Source organism: Ranitomeya variabilis, chromosome 3, assembly GCF_051348905.1.
Source record: "Ranitomeya variabilis isolate aRanVar5 chromosome 3, aRanVar5.hap1, whole genome shotgun sequence".
NCBI classification, from domain to species: Eukaryota; Metazoa; Chordata; class Amphibia; order Anura; family Dendrobatidae; genus Ranitomeya; species Ranitomeya variabilis.
Window position 1 is genome coordinate 209341237 of NC_135234.1, and position 18287 is coordinate 209359523.

The following is an 18287-nucleotide window of genomic DNA, read 5'->3' on the forward strand; positions in this document are numbered from 1 at the left end:
GGAAAAAAACAATTTAATGAAATAATTAAAAAAATTAATGGGTAAAACTACTTTCAAAGATCAATCCTAGACTAAAAGGTGTTAACGAGGTGCCAACTGCAATTCATACAAAACCTCCCAAGCCCAATGGCACAACACAACAATGATAAAACCCGAGGACGGCATTTACAGGAGGCATCTCAGAGTGGCTGCTGGAGTTTATGCCATTAGTCTTATAGAACCTACAGAGAAAGCATCAAAACCTACAAGAGAAAAAAAAAAAAAAAAAAAATGAACAAAAGCCCTGTTGTAACTTACCGTATAGACCAGAGTATAAGCCGACCCGAGTATAAGCCGACCCGAGTATAAGCCGACCCGAGTATAAGCCGACCCGAGTATAAGCCGACCCGAGTATAAGCCGACCCGAGTATAAGCCGACCCGAGTATAAGCCGACCCGAGTATAAGCCGACCCGAGTATAAGCCGACCCGAGTATAAGCCGACCCGAGTATAAGCCGACCCGAGTATAAGCCGACCCGAGTATAAGCCGACCCGAGTATAAGCCGACCCGAGTATAAGCCGACCCGAGTATAAGCCGACCCGAGTATAAGCCGACCCGAGTATAAGCCGACCCGAGTATAAGCCGACCCGAGTATAAGCCGACCCGAGTATAAGCCGACCCGAGTATAAGCCGACCCCCCTAAATTTTGCCACAAAAAAACTGGGAAAACTTATTGACTCGAGTATAAGCCTAGGGTGGAAAATGCAGCAGCTACCGGTGAATTTAGAAAATAAAAATAGATGCTCCATACCGTTCATTATGGCCCCATAGATGCTCCATATAAAGCTGTGCCCCATATACAATGCTCTGCACCGTTCATTGTTGCCCCATAGAAAGCTGTGCCCCATATACAATGCTCTGCACCGTTCATTATTGCCCCATAGAAAGCTGTGCCATATATGCTCTGCACCGTTCATTATTGCCCCATAGAGGTGCCATAGAAAGCTGTGCCCCACCTATAATGCTGCTGCTGCTGCAATCAAAAAAAAAAAAAATGACACTCACCTCTCTTGCTGCCCGCAGCTCCTCAGCGTCCCGTCTCGGCGTCTCTCCGCACTGACTGTTCAGGCAGAGGGCGGCGCGCACACTAGTACGTCATCGCGCCCTCTGACCTGAACAGTCAGAGCAAGAGGACGGGAAGATGGAGCGGTGCCCGGCGTGTGGAACGGGGACAGTTAACTATGACATACTTACCTGCTCCGGCGCGGTCCCTGGCTCCTTATCCCGGACAGCTGGTCTCCGGGTGCCGCAGCCTCTTCCTCTGTCAGCGGTCACCATTACCGCTGATTAGAGGAATGAATATGCGGCTCCACCCCTATGGGAGTGGAGTCCATATTCATAACTTTAATGAGCGGTCCCACGTGACCGCTGAACAGGGGAAGAGCTGCGGCACCGAAGACTGTGGGACGGGCAGGGGGAGCGCCAGGACTAGGTGAGTATGCGACAGTCCTCTCTCCCCCTCACCCGCCGACCCCACCGCCGATCATGACTCGAGTATAAGCCGAGAGGGGCAATTTCAGCCCCAAAATTTGGGCTGAAAATCTCGGCTTATACTCGAGTATATACGGTAAGGAAAAAGCAAAAGTGCATTTAAATAACAGTTCTTGATCAAAAATAGCATAAAAGACATCCCACCGACGACAAGGTGACCGATTTGGACAGTGCTACGCTGTCGAATATTAAAACCTTACCATGTTTCAGAGTTGACCTCAGTGTGTAAATAAGGGCAGACAAAAAGGACCGGGTCCACAGGTCTTGTTAGTGATGCACACTGCATCACTAAGGCTACTTTCACACTAGCGTCGTACTCGGCCCATCGCAGTGCGTCGGGCCGACGTACCGACGCTAGCGCTGCACAACGGGTGCAGCGTATGCAGATTTTCAGCGCATCCGCTGCCCCATTGTGAGGTGCGAGGAGGAGGGAGTTCTGGCCGCGCATGCGCGGTCGGAAAAGACGTTCTCGACGGAGCAAAAAACATTGCAAGCAACGTTTTTTGCTGCCGACGGTCCGCCACAACACGACGGTTGCGACGTGTGTCAATGTGTCGCAAATGCGTCGCTAATGTTAGTCAATGGGGAAAAAAAACGCATCCTTCAAGCACTTTTGCAGGATGCGTTTTTTTGCCAAAACGACGTATTGCAACATATTGCAAAAAACGTTAGTGTGAAAATACCCCAAGGCCACGTTCACACTTTGCGGCCTGCTCTGCGGGTTAATCCCGCAGCGGAATTGATAAATCTGCAGGGCAAAACCGCTGCGGTTATCCCTGCAGATTTATCGCGGTTTGTTCCGCGGTTTCCGCTGCGGGTTTCCGCCTATACTATTGATGCTGCATATGCAGCAATATGCAGCATCAATAGTAATGTAAAAAATAATAAAAATTGGTTATACTCCCCCTCCGATGTCCGGATCTCCTCGGTGCTGCAGGCGGCTGCGCCGACAAGGACCCTCGTGACGTCACGGTCATGTGACCGCGGCGTCATCACGGTCATGTGACCGTGACGTCACCACAGGTCCTGCTCGCACAGCAACTGAGACTGGACGCCGCGGGCAGCGCTGAGAGGTGAGTATAGCATCATTTTTTATTTTAATTCTTTTTTTTTTTTTTTTTTTTTTTTACACCAAAATATGGTTCCCAGGGCCTGGAGGAGAGTCTCCTCTCCTCCACCCCGGGTACCATCTGCACATTATCCGCTTAACTTCCCGCAACGTGGGCACAGCCCCATGCGGAAAGTGAGTGGATCAATGCATTTCTATGGCTGCAGAATCGCTGCAATTCTGCACCAAGAAGTGACATGCTCCTTTTTTTCCGCAGAAAAGCCGCGCGGCTTTTTCCACGGAAATCCGCAGCGTGGGCACAGCGGGTTTTGTTTTCCATAGGGTAACATTGTACTGTACCCTGCATGGAAAACTGCTGCGGATCCGCAGTGTCAAATCCGCTGCGGATCCGCAGCAAAACGTGAACGTAGCCTAACATGGTTTTCTCGAGAGAAACTAAACAAAAAACCCCACTTTTTATACTTTGACGATTGCCCCACATACCTTCTGTTTCAGTCATAGGTGTGGCGATCTCTAGCTTTTCAGTGACATGCCCATTTCAAATTCTAAAGCTATGTGCACACGTTGCGGTTTCCTTTGCAGATTTTTCTGTGCGGATTCTGCAGGTAAAACGCACTGCGTTTTACCTGCGGATTTAGTGCAGTTTTTGTGCGGATTTCACATGCGTTTTCACACCTGCAGATTCCCATTAAGGAATAGGTGTAAACCGCTCCAGAATTCGCAAAGAATTGACATGCTGCGGAAAATAAACCGCTGCATTTCTGCGCGGAATTTTCCGCAGCATGTGCACTGCGGATTTTGTTTTCCATACGTTTACATGGTACTGTACAACGCATGGAAAACTGCTGTGAATCCCCAGGGCCAAAACCACAATGTGTGCACATACCCTAAAATGTCCATCACATGATTCCTTCCTTCACTGGCCCCTACGTCACCACAATCTCCCAGCAGATCCTGCACTTGCGCAAGGACTGCGCTTTGAGCATGCGCACTGAATCTGGGTGTGCGTCCCAGCTTCATATCCTATGTGCGCATGCTCCAGTAAGCTGAGACATAAACCCAAATTAAATATTTACCATTTTCACTACATGGTAAAACGGACCAGGCAATAGGATTCTCCAGGTCAGTACGAGTACACAGATACAAAACATGTGTACATTTTGGTTTACTATTTCAGAGGAGAAAAAAAACAAAAAAAAAAAAAAGGTTTTATGTAGTCATTCCCAACCCTGAGACCTGTAACGTTTTCAATTTTCGATATTTTGTGCTATGGGAGGGCTTATTTTTTTGCACCCTGTGCTGAGGTTTTTACTGATGCTACTTTGGGGTAGATACAACGTTTTGATCGCCTCTTATTGCAATGTTGTGGAGGGGAAAATGCACAACTCTGGTGTTTCAATTTTTTTTTCCCTCATTACACCACTTGCTGATCGGATTAATTTTAGATTTCAATAAAATCGGACTCTTACAAACAGATACCAAATGTGTATTTTTTGTTTGTTTGTTTTATTTTTATTGGTGGTAATTTGAACTTCTAGTAAAAAGTGGAAAAAAAATATTTATTAGTCCCCTTAGGGGACTTGAAGCTGTGATCGTCAGATACATACCAGCACAACAAAATATTTTTTGGGCTCCAGTTAGTCAGCCGACAACCTGTGGTTAGAACATATTCTGCATTATCTAAACCAGTTCATACAGACCACACTGGTCACCAACCTTGGAAGTCCATGTTGGCCGCGTCCTCCAGAAGCTGCTCCCTCATGCTGTTTAGGGTTTCCACAATCATGTCCTTCAGTTCTTCTTGCTTGCGATCAGCGATCCCCATGAGAGACTCGTACAGCTCACTCTCCTTCTGCCGTGTGTACTCTAGTCTCTTCGGAGTAATTTGAAGATCTCTCCGCATATCAAACGCTGTATTTATGAATAATTCCAAACTACGACTGTGCACCATGTTAAGAACCATTGCTGCATCAACTAGGTGCATCTGCAGAACTTGCCGGGAGAAACCGCTGAGTAGACGCAACTTGTCAAATTGTTCAACCAGAACATTAGGGGCTGGACTGCCAGACCCTGCGGCTCCGCAGCTACATACACCCCTTTTTATATAGCCAAGCTCAGTCATCTGCTCGTGTAGTGCTGACAGCCCACCATCTGAGCTACTTATCAATTTGTCCTTCGGAGTTGTTCGAATGAAAAAGATGGGGAGTTTGTACTTTGCCTTAATATCTGTAAGCTCCTCTTCATCCGGGGTAGATAGGAGGTCCTCACTTATGGCATAAAGAACTACTGACTGCACATGGTCAATGTAGTCTTCAACAGTAGTTGTCACAGGTTGGGAGCCACGACAAGGGGTGACCACAAGATCAACATCCTGTAAAAGGGGAAAAAGGAAAAGGTCAAATGAAATTAGAAATATGCAAACATGGTCGTCTGGTTCATACTGTTTACAAGTATTGTTTCAACTGGGCAGCACAACCTGAAGAGAAGCCAATTTTGGCGCATGGACCCCAACAAGCCTCAGAGACAGAGGTAGCCTAGCGGAGATAATTGTCTTAAAAAGGCAACATCTCAGAATTTAGAAAATTGGGTTAACAGCAGGTCGGTGGAGATCAGCGATTACTTCCCTGTAATATACCATTAACTACCTGGAGTAAAAGGATAACGCTAGCAAGTACGACAAGAACCGTGAGATTTGTGATTGACTGCAGCGGTCTTATCAATGTAAATGACATTATTCCTACAGGGAAAGGATCACTGGTATCAGATCTGGTGCTATACATGCCAACACCATCACTTAGGCCAGTGATTGGAGGCAGCGGTCAGGTGCACGTAGAGATCATCACTGCCTGCAAGTACAGAAATATCAGCGACATTCAGAAGTTAAAAGCAAGATCTGCAATCAGGGAATGGCGATGGTTTTATTCTTAAGACTTTCTCTACGTGACTTATGCACAAAAGCCAAATGTACTCCGTTCTGCCATGTGTGGATTTTTTATTTATTTTTACACACGATCATACTCAGCATACAGACTTGAAGAATAAAATCCAAAGTAATAGAAAAAAAAAAAAAAAGTGAAGAAGCTCTCCCTATTCATCAGCAAAATGAGCTAAATGCAAACAGAGCCATTATCTTATCGGTCTAGTAGGTCTCGCTCGATTAAGCCAAATGCTGGATACATGCCAGCCTCACAAAATTATCACTGCCGGACTAGCTGCCACGTGCATCCCTGTCCAATCCCTCCCCAGCACCGATTAGCAGCTGTCCCTGCTTTCTGAGCTCCGCTACATCTAAGAATTCTGATTGTAAACTGCTGCACCCAGTAAACTAAATGACACATTGCTGGAATCAGTCTCTACATAATGGTGCTCAGAAGCAGCAGCAAAAATATACTAACAGATTTACTTTGATATTTATACATCTAGAAAAAGTGGTGCCTTGCACATTGATCATTTGTAAAACTTTAGCCAAGAAGCAAATTTTCTCTATATTTTACTATTCCCACAGAGTTGAATGTAAAAAGCTGCACAAATCTTACTGCCATATCAAAAATGCATTGCGCCACTTTGCAACTTCCCAAAAGGAAATCTCTTCTGTGCCGGGGGAAGGGCGGGGATCGCATGAGAGCGAGAGATGGACTGATGAGTCAGACTCAGGACCGTTGTACTAGGAGGAAACCAGAATGCAAAAACAAAAACCTACTGACAAGGGAGAAGCACAACAGCAACAAAAGCAACAGGAGAAAAACGCAGAAATAACAGTTCTGAGCAACAAGGTTACTGTGAACGTCAGCTCTCCAGCATGTCAGTCTGCCTGCAGCAAAGGCTCTGCACACAAACGCCGCCCTAGTGACAGGCAGATCACATGCATTTTCTTTCCCAGGGCCAGAGGCAAATCCTTACACCTCAACTGATGCATAGAACAATGTTAGGCTAGGCTGCAGGGTGGCTCAGTGGTTAAGCACTTGCTTTGCAGCGCTGGGGTTCTGGGTTCAAGTACAACAACTGCAAGGAATCGGTTTGTGTCGGATTCATACTGAGAGAATTTAGATTGTGAACCCCAATGGGGACAGAGACACAGATGTGTAAACGAGGCCTAAGTGCCTAAAAATAATAGAAATAATATCCCATTCCACCGCGTGTATTCTCGGCTAATGTAATGACAAGGCTCGAGCTAGCTACATCCTGTCTGTACCATAGGCAGAATAAACACCAGGGACCAATGTCATCATAGATCCAGGAGGTCATTGACAAGCACCGGGTAACTGGAGAACAGCGCCCCTTCTATCCTCTTTAGAGTAGCCCACCAGTGGCCGTTTACTCTCCCATTCAGACAGGCCTATAAAACAGTGCATGCGCACAGGACATCCGCTAACAAAAATCATCCTTTGTGCATGGAATATCGAACCAGCATATAAAAAAAAACAAAAAAAAGCAAATCACTTCACCCGACAAGAGTTTTGCTCATTCATCGGGGGGGGGGGGGGGGGTGTTACGGAGATCGGATAGTCGGGCCTCCTTATGAACACTAGCAGTGTTCCTTTCTCAAAAAAAAAAAAAAAAAAACCACAAAATTGCATTTAAATTTGTGATCGATGATCCAATAGTGTTATAGTTATATTTCACAAAAGGCATGTTGGCACGCAACAGATTTTTTTTTTCTGGTCACAGTAAAAAAGGAACCAAAACAAATCTTAAGTCATATCTTTGCGGGAGAATTGTACATTTTTTTGTGGATGCATTGCAAATTGTGAAGCCCTCTGTAGTAGACACTGCAGACTCAAGTAAGAGGCATGTGTCAATTCACACTGCACATTTTCTCCTTCACAGGATTCGGTCATACACCACCCAGGGGAAACGTACCCATGCACACTATACAACTTGCACTGGACTTGCACTGAACTTCTGTTGTTCATTCGCTGCCTACATAAAAACAATCAATTTTCGAAACAGTCTTTATTAAAGTTGCCTACCATTGTATCAGACTGTAAAAGGGGTCCATAAAATTTTAGAAATATCAACCCAACACTTGTTCAAGCAATGAGATAAATACAGACCAAATAGGGAACCACCGATATCATACAAATCTGCCATGCAAACCCCAAACCATGTAGAGAGGCAAAGAACAAGAAATATAAAGATGGACACTCCAAAACGTAAGGAGATTAGAGCAAGAGAAAAATTATGGAGCAGAAGTCCAAAGAAAAAATGTAAAAAGGTACAAGTTCATTACAAAAAAAAAAAAAAAAAAAAACAAAAAAAAAAAAAAACACAATGACAATCATTAATGCATGTGACAAAAAAAAAAAAAAAAAAACACAGTACAAGAGACATTTAGGAAAGATCAGGTAGTTAGCGGCATGTGCACCCAATTACGGTATATCATGTTCATATATAGAACAGTGCTTAGTGCAGTCCTATCATATGGAGGAGAAAAATAAGGTAATAGGGTGGTAAGTAATAATAGTAGTAATATCTAGAGCAGAAGGGCCCTGAACAATTAAGACCACCCCATATCCTATAGTTTCTTACCCACAGTAAGATATAGCAGGTCACATGCAGCACAGCCCCAACGCACGTTCCACATTGGCTTCCTCAGGAGGCTATGCCACAAAATTTTAAAAAGGTCAACCCAACACTTGTTCAAGCAAGCATCACCTCACACTTGGCATGACTATTTTCAATGGGTAGAGGGGAGCGATTCCTAGAGAAAGCCATGAAGCCTCCATACAAATTAATTGGTGGGAGTCTTACTTCAGTGGTTCAGCCGACATTAAAATGGATTCTGACAGTGCAGAATGACGTACCAAGTGCCTGAACAATTCTTGGTTTGGCCAGTACACCTTCAGACCTACTCTCCTCCCCCATCTCCACATACACACAACCTCAAAATCTCTTTGGCTCTATAAAGCCAGAGCTGTCAGAGAAATGCATAGATCGATAAAAACAAGCGACTGCACTGTTTGGCCACACCACTGAAGAAAAAATAAAGAAAAAAAAAAAAAGTGAAGAAAGAAAAAGTTGATCTTGGGAGCACTAGTATTAGGGTCATTCCATATCAAGTGATCCAAATATGAATATTTAGTCTGACTCATTACAGTGATGAATATGCGGCTCCACCTCCCATAGGGTTGGAGCCGCATATTCATCACTGTAATGAGCGGTACCACGTGACCGCTCACACAGTACAGGCTGCCGGCACTGAGAGGAGGCATCGCAGGAGCTGGGTGAGTATTTCTCTGCAAGCGGGCGGGCGCACGAGGGGTGGGAGGCGACCCCAAACTTTATTAACAAAAAAAAAACAAAAAAAACCTTGATTTTTCATTCCTTCTCTCCAGCAAACGCTGCTGGGGAGAAGGAATGAATGCCGGCTTCAGCACCAAAAGCAGGTGACAGCGCTTAACTGTAGCGCTGTCTCCTGCACGGTCCGTGTGGTCCTCAGTCGGCACACTGCTGCCGCACTAATGTGCCAAGTGAGCACACGGACATGGATAACTCCGGTACCGGAATTATCTGGATGTGTGAGACTGGCCTAAGTCAATATCCGATTTTTGTTAGCTTTTACAATGTCTGGTTTTCTTGGATACACAAAGGATGGCGCTGGACCAGAAAAGTCACTTCTACTTCTTCATTTTCACAATATTTGGAGAGAACAGTAGCCGCCACCAGCGCCAATCATATTCACAGGTCACATCACCAGTTATGTCATCCATTGCCGATCTTGTGCTGCCTTCTACCACGTCATGGACGTCACTCTTTGCTGAATGAAAAAACCCTTGTTTTTATTTCTGTTTCACTATATGGGATGACAGTGTGGTATTGCTGAGTCCCCTTTCTGCTTCCTGTAACCGAGGTTTTCACAAACTCTCCTCCTCTTCGTAGTCCTGGTTTGTACAATACATGAACTGGATGTTAAGAATATTTTTCTCCCTCCATTTGAGGAGTTGCCTGGGTGATAAGATTTGATCAGAATACGGCCTCTGGAGGCCCGAGCTGCTGGCCTGTCATCTGCTCTGCATTCACTGTCCACCCCTGGTCATTCTCAGCCCTAACAAAGCTTTGTCCTCTGCCCTCTCCTGCTTCTAAGCTGTAACATAATAAAATACAGTAATATCTAAAAATCTTGGATTATTTGGTAAATATAGACCCCACACTTCTACACCACAGGCTGAACAGATCTGAATGCGAGATTTTCAAATTGACACTAATAGTTTTATTTTTTAAAATATGATCCCATCACGATCCCAGCTTGTATTTTGGTACAGATGTGGCTAGGAGCAGAGCAGGCACATGTGCAGTTTTTGAAATTTTTAAATTAAATGGTTTTTTTTTTTGGAAAGGTTTTAAAGTTTTGCGCTGGCGTTCGCATAGGTAAAATATTATCAAGGATACTCTTTTGACATATCTGGTGAAAGCCTGTACAGTTCTGAGTAGAATGGTGTTTATTTTGTTTCTCTATCTTTTTTCTAGCCTGAGTTATGGGGAGAAATGTAAAGGCAGGCAACACCGAAATTCACACTTTTACCAAACTTTGAAAATCAATAAAAAAAATAAATAAAATAAATCTAGAATTTTTTCTTCACATTTTGCATTCTGACACACTATTACCAAATAACAAAATGTCAAAAGAATTAAAAATATAGTGGTAAAAATCACTGGTTCACTTGACATGGAATGACCCATTAAGAGAAGAAAGCATCCAAGTCATCAGGGAGGGTAGGTCACACAAGGTATATTGCATCACAGTAGACTGAAATGAAAAGCACATGTTGGTCTGCAGTGGATGAGTTACAACATCTGTGTATTCATTTAGAGAAAGAGGAGACTACTCAGGCAGACTTAGGGAGGCATCTGTGTGTCAAGACAAAGGAGAAGAGAACACGCACGAGTTGTAGAAGGGTTAAGTGCTACAGGAATAAAGCTGTGCTAGTACTTAAGTGTTTATCTATCTTAAAAGACTCACAGGCCTCACGCCTAGTATGCAGGACTGGGACATCATACCCACAAGAGAACAGTCTGAAACCTCTTTGCATATCAGAAGTTTTGATCAAAGAATAAATATTGCAGAATGAAATTTAGTAGCAAAGCCACAATAAGAAGAATCAGAATTCCCCCCAAAATTCAAGAATTAAAACACAGCAAAAAAGGCAACAGCATTTACCTGCCCGGGTTTCAGAACCAACACACTCAGGATACAGCAAGAATAAAGAACAGGGCAACACAGGTGCAAAGTACAGATGAGACAGCCACACTAGCTTTGCTTTTCATTTTTAGTGTAGGGACTCACAAATGAGAAGACCCTTGATGCAGGTTGCGAGCTTGTGCATTTTGGCTGAAATATCAACCAATATCTTAAACATATTACTATATATTTTTTGTATGTTATTTATTTTCAGGGTGCAGCCAGGACCATCAATGTGGGCCTTGTAAACTGGGGTGTCTGTCCTCATGGGGTTCGTTTACATAGATTAGGCAGGCTGCCCAGCACTAACAATATGAGTGTCACTTATAGGCTCTAAGCCAGACACTGTACTACCTGTGTGTGACCAGCGCCCCATACAAGCCTTTGTGGGCAATTTTAATACCAAACAGTCACACCCTCCATGAATTGGTAGGCTGTCAGTGGTTGTCTTAGTATTTTGCACCAGTGTTGCCACAATATTTATTATATGGGTTTGCTGCATCCTGATAGTGAATTAGTTCTGACACCTGGACAGATAAATATCACGGTCCTTTTTTCTGTGTTAAGACTGAAACACAGGCCTCGATTCATCAACTTGCATACTATTCAATCATTATGTTACAGCTTAGTTAGGAGTTGACAACAAGTCATCATAGCTTAGGCTACAAAGTGGTGGTGGGGAAACTTGGACAAATGTACTCTAGTCGCCAATTGGATTTTTTTGCACCCATTTGCTAAATAGCAAAGATGAAGACCATTGCTAAGCAGTAAGAACAAAGGCTCGTCTCAGTTTAGCAAGAAAACATCTTGATGATCTCCAAGACTTTGGGGAGAATACTCTGTGGACTGACGAGACAAAGGTTGATCTTTTTGGAAGGTATATGTTGGATTTCACCCATTGTAGAAGTAACAGCATTTCAGAAAAGGAACATCATACCAGCAGTAAAATATGGTGGTGGTGTTATGGTCTGGGGCTTGTGTTGCTGCTTCAGGACTTGGAAGATGGAATTCTGCTGTCTACCAAAAAAATTCTGAAGGAGAATGTCCGGCCATCTGATCGTGACCTCAAACTGAAGTGCACTTCAGTTATGCAGTAGGACAATGATCCAAAACACACCAGCAAGTCCACCTCCGAATGGATTAAGTAAAACAAAATTAAGACTTTGGAGTGCCCTAGTCAAAGTGTTGACAGTAATACAGTTTGAGATGCTGTGGCATGACCTTTAAAAAAAAAAAAAAAAAAAAAAGGGGTTCATGGTAGGAAACCCTCCAATGTGGCCGAATTTTAACAATTCTGCAAAGTGGGCCAAAATTTCTTCAGAGCCTTGGAAACGATACATTAACAGTTATCGCAAACGCTAGATTTCAGTTGTTTCTGCCAAGGGTGGTCCAACCACTTATTTGGTTCAGGGGGTGATCGCTTCTTCACACAGGGCCCTGTAGGTTTGGATTTCTTTTTCCCCATAACAAGAAAGACTACATTTTGTACTTACTTGTGACATCTTTGTCTAATATTTAAGTGATCTGAAACATAAAAGTGTGACAAACATGCAAAAGAATAGGAAGTCAGGAAGGGGCAAAGACTTAGAAAAATTGTATAAAATCTCTCTAAATAGGTGTTTTTGTTTAGCTTTTCTCCAGAATGGGCAGATTTCTATTTCCATGTGGAAAATAGAAGTATATTTGAAGACAGTTTTTCAGGTTTGCGAACACCAATGATTCTTACAAATACATACATGCATACATACATATACACACACACTAGATGGTGGCCTGATTCTAACGCATCGGGTATTCTAGAACATGTATGTAGAGGTTTAAATCCCACGCCAATATCGCTGATTGGCCGGGCGCGACCAATCAGCGAAGCGTGGTTCAAATCCCACGCTAATTTGCGGCTGGACTACGCCTGACGCCGATTGGTCACGGGCGGCTGGTGCGACCAATCAGTGATGCAGGATTTCCGTTACAGACAGAATTACACGAATGAAATATATATTTTTTAATATATATATTTTTTTGTTTTGTTTTTTAAAAAGTTATTTTTTTAGAAAATTCATACTAGTCCATGCAGATAAGTGCAGAGGACCTTATGGTTCCCACGGCACAGTATCTACCACAACAGTAGGCATCCTCTTCCCAGAAATGACATTTCAGCTTGGACTGTCCAGACTTGCTCTCACCCCCTTGAATGTTTATTTGTACACGATCCCAGGAACTAAGTAGCAATAAGTTACGTCTAATATCTTATGGGAATAAAATTAGTCCTGTGGGAAGAAAGAGCCCTCTGTCTGGGAGCAGGGAGGAGACCATCACAAGCATGGGAGACGCTGCAAGCATCTTTACTGGTATACTGTCTACATGTCTTATTTTTGCATAAAGAAAAAAAAAAAAAAAAAAAAAGCCAGCGTCCACGCAGTAATTCTGAATTACAGTAAGACAAGAGGCACATAGGGGTAGGCTCACCCCTCTCTGCAGAGCACCAAGTTGGGTTTTTTGTCCCGGAAAAACAGGATTCTGAGGGCAAGTTCACACAGGGCTCTTTTTATGCTAATTTTAAGCTGCTTTTTACAGTACCAGCAAAGCCTATGAGATTTCAGAAATCTCATGCACACACTGTTTATTGTGTCATCAGTATTTTGTGCTTTGCTGTGTTTTTTGGACAGAGCCTGTCACTTTTCAGCGTTTTCCACCTATTGACTTGAATGGATGGTGAAAAAACGCTGCAAATACGCAGGTTGACTTTTCTTGCAGCGTATTTGCTGCAGAAAAGTCAAAGACAGCCGGATGTGACGTCACACTCTGCTCTGCTACCACTAGATGGCAGGCTGCATGATGCGTCCATACAGCCTGTCATCCAGCAGAGCGGACCGATCCCCATTCACTTGAATGGGTGGCTCAACATTACAGTGACATGCTGCCATACGCATGACAGCACAGCAAACACCACTTCTGATCAGAGGTATAAACTTTACCTCCGATCACTGGTGTCAGCTGATGGGACTACTGATCCCATCATCCGACACCTGCCACCACTAATTACAGCGAGAGCAGGAGCGGCGATTGGGAGTTTCTGCCTCTCCTGTGCTATGAATAAATTAAAAAAAAAAAAAAAAAAAAAAAAACCCGCAGCAGCAAAAACGCCCTGTGTGAACTTACCCTGAGAGGACCTAGGACAGAGTCCGGACGTAGCCATTTCCTTCAATGAAGCAGATGGAGTCACTATTGGCACCATCTGGCTTTTTCTGTTATGCACAGAGGTATACCAGACCCAGTCTTCATGCAGGTCTGAAAAAGACGACTACTGCCAGGAAGGAGGCCAGACAGTGCCTATATTGGCCTCAACGAAGCGAGTGGCTCATCTAAGGTTCTCAGAATCTTTTTTTTTTTTTTTGGAGGGATCCAGACAATCTGAACTAGTGCTCAGTAGAAAAGAGAACTGTCTCAGGGCAGATGGGTCTACCGAAGAGTTTGGTGGCAACATGTGACCCACAGGCACTGGAGCACCTGTGACCATTACGGAATGGTCCGGGGGGGGGGGGGGGGCAGCAGCGATGCCAGCGCTTCTTTTCAATTGAGATGTATTGCGGTGTAGAGACCAGCTCTCTGCACAGCACTACCAATAGCAGCCAATCAGAGGGCGGCAGCTGATGTCACAGTGCCCATCGAGGGGTGGCGTATGATGTCATTGCCATGCACCACCCCAGGTGTGAAGTCAGGACTACGCTGTTCGCCAAGGGAGTGAAGTTAGGTGGGAAGGATTTTTTTTTAATTTATTTATTTATTTTTTTTAAAATGTGTATGCAAAGAGCGGCTCAATTGGGGACATTACTACGAGATGCTGGTGAGAATTGCTATGAATAAATATAGCTAAAAAACTTATGTACAAACAGAAAAAATAAAAAAATTACACGTTTGTTGTCGCCACAGGTATAACAATTCAAGCTATAAAAATGTGCTATAGAGAAGGAAAAAAAACAAAACAAAAAAACCCACCACACACGATCACATTCATTAATTATAACTACGGTAGTTTCTAACATTACTCCATTCATTTAAAACAGGTCATATTACTATTTAGACCGCCTGAGGGCCATGATAGTCAGATTTCACTGTACATGTACTATTCAGTTTTTTGCCAATTTACCACAGCTTTGATTTCAAGAAAACTCATTGATAGAATTGTGTGTAATAAACCAGCTGTATGTCATCATATTGTTTTTAGAATGCTTTTCCTCAACATGTGTTAAAAGTTGCAATTTCAGCACGATATATGTAAAAGTTAAAATACAAAGGGTGCCATATGTAAACTACTGGAGAAGAATCCAGCGTCATCTGGATTATCAGCAGTGAAAGGGTGTCTGTACAAACCAAGATGTGGTGCTCTGGGCACCCTTGGCGTGACCAAACGGCCAGTGCGCTATCAACAATTTGTTTTCCCAACAATCTGCACCCTTCTCAAGTTAGGACTGTCAATCAAGGAAGAGGAGGGGGTAGGGGACATCGGTGCAGAGCACCTACGGTATATATGTACACTAAGTGGCCTTTGCATTATAGTTACATAGTTATTAAGGTTGAAGGAAGACTTTAAGTCCATCTAGTTCAACCCATAGCCTAACCTAACATGCCCTAACATGTTGATCCAGAGGAAGGCAAAAAAAAACCATGTGGCAAAGAGTAAGCTCCACATTGGGGAAAAAAAAATCCTTCCCGACCCCACATACGACAATCAGACTAGTTCCTTGGATCAACGCCCTATCAAGGAATCTAATATATATACCCTGTATTATTATACTTTTCAAGAAAGGCATCCAGTCCCCTCTTAAATTTAATTAATGAATCACTCATTACATCATACGGCAGAGAGTTCCATAGTCTCACTGCTCTTACAGTAAAGAATCCGCGTCTGTTGTTATGCTTAAACCTTCTTTCCTCCAGACGTAGAGGATGCCCCCTTGTCCCTGTCTCAGGTCTATGATTAAAAAGTTCATCAGAAAGGTCTTTGTACTGTCCCCTCATATATTTATACATTAAAATAAGATCACCCCTTAGCCTTCGTTTTTCCAAACTAAATAGCCCCAAGTGTAATAACCTATCTTGGTATGGCAGACCCCCCAGTCCTCTAATAACCTTGGTCGCTCTTCTCTGCACCCGCTCCAGTTCAGCTATGTCTTTCTTATACACCGGAGACCAGAACTGTGCACAGTATTCTAAGTGTGGTCGAACTAGTGACTTGTATAGAGGTAAAATTATGTTCTCCTCATGAGCACCTATGCCTCTTTTAATACATCCCATTATTTTATTTGCCTTTGTAGCAGCTGCCTGACACTGGCCACTGAATATGAGTTTGTCACCCACCCAGGTCTTTTTCATTGATGGTTTTGCCCAGAGTTTTAGAATTAAGCACATAGTTATACATCTTATTACTTCTACCCAAGTGCATGACCTTACATTTATCCCCATTAAAGCTCATTTGCCATTTATCAGCCCAAGCTTCTAGTTTACATAAATCAGCCTGTAATATAAAATTGTCCTCCCCTGTATTGATTACCCTGCAGAGTTTAGTGTCATCTGCAAATATTAAAATTCTACTCTGAATGCCCCCTACAAGGTCATTAATAAATATGTTAAAGAGAAGAGGGCCCAATACTGACCCCTGTGGTACCCCACTGCTAACCGCGACCCAGTCGGAGTGGGCTCCATTAATAACCACCCTTTGTTTCCTATCCCTGAGCCAGCTCTTAACCCACTTACACATTTTCCCCTATCCCCATTATTCTCATTTTATGTAACAACCTTTTGTGTGGCACCGTATCAAAAGCTTTTGAAAAGTCCATATACACTATGTCCACTGCATTCCCTTGGTCCAGTCCGGAACTTACCTCTTCATAGAAGCTGATCAAATTAGTCTGACAGGAACGGTCCCTAGTAAACCCGTGCCGACACTGGGTCATGAGGTTATTCCTCTTCAGATACTCCAGTATAGCATCCCTTAGAATGCCCTCCAGGATTTTACCCACAGTAGAGGTTAAGCTTACTGGCCTATAATTACAGAGTTCAGTTTTTGTCCCCTTTTTGAATACTGGCACCACATTTGCTATATGCCAGTCCTGTGGTACAGACCCTGTTATAATGGAGTCTTTAAAGATTAAAAATAATGGTCTATCAATGACTGTACTTAGTTCCTGCAGTACTCGGGGGTGTATCCCATCCGGGCCCGGAGATTTGTCAATTTTAGTGATTTTTAGAGGCCGCCGTACTTCCTGCTGGGTTAAGCAGGTGACATTTAATGGGTAATTTTTGTTATCACTGATCATATTGGCTGCCATGGGATTTTCTTGTGTAAATACTGATGAAAAAAAAGTCATTTAGCATATTGGCTTTTTCCTCATCCACCATTTCCCCCAGACTATTTTTAAGGGGGCCAACACTATCATTTTTTAGTTTCTTACTAGGCTTCTTACTATGGTATCACCACAAGCCACTTGTTAAGCCCATGAACAGAATATTCCATTTAATAATACATGCCATGACTCAATTTTGTAACTGGGAGTATTGGAGAAGAAAAGGAAAAAAAAAAAAAAAAAAAAAAGTATATAGTTTGTCCGGAGTGATCTACAGTGGGGAAAATAAGCATTGGATTCACTGCTGATTTTGCAAGTTACCAACCAGCAAGATTTCTGGCTCTCAGACCTGTTAGGAGTATGCTTATACCGTAGAAAAAACACCATCTAGACAATGAGGGAGCTTTGACAGCACCACACTGTATTTTAGTGGGGACTATCCATACAACTTATTGTGAACAATAAAGTGCTATCCGAGCGATTAGCTATCCTTAAGTATTCAAAAAAAGTGCTGTAAGTGCTATCGGTTCAGTAATTTGATGCATATATCCCCAGGGAGTGGGTACGATGGGAGTTACACTCCATAATTTAGTACTCCCATTGGCTGTAGAGCAAATAAAGCTAGAATAGTTCATTGAAGCCCTACATGTTTCATCATCACTTGTTACGGTTATGATCGTCTAGATAGGAGTATGCATTGCTGGCATTATAGTATTGCTACGGTTCAGAAGGACATCCGTATAATTAATACTAATTTGGCACAAAGAGCAATTTGAGAGATATTTTAAATCTACTCACACTTTCTAAAAATATTAAATGTTATATTTTAATTCATTCTTTCACTTTAATTGGATTAGTCAGTGACTTAGTTTTGATTTTTTGGAGATATTTGTGATCTAGCTTCACAGTGAATCTGTTTGAGCTAGTTACCTGTATAAAAGCCACCTGTCCACACACGCCATCACACTCCAACCTCTCCACCGTGGCCAAGACCAAAGAGCTGTCTAAGGACAACAGGGATAAAAGGTCACAAGGACACAAGGTTGAGATGGGATACAGGACAGAACAATAAGCAAGCAGCTTGGTGACAAAACAACTGTTGGCGCAATCATTAAAAAAAAAAATTGAAGAATCACAAGGGGACTGTCAATCTTCCTCTGTCTGG

General features: G+C 43.1%; 1 protein-coding gene across 1 annotated transcript in view; it reads right to left on the reverse strand.

Moving 5' to 3' along the window:
• Positions 1 to 18287, reverse strand: part of DSTYK (dual serine/threonine and tyrosine protein kinase) — a 99104-nt gene that overhangs the window by 39379 nt on the left and 41438 nt on the right. The window contains exon 3 of the mRNA XM_077295089.1: positions 4316 to 4970. Coding sequence (XP_077151204.1) covers positions 4316 to 4970 — 655 coding nt within the window. The remainder of the gene's footprint in view (positions 1 to 4315; positions 4971 to 18287) is intronic.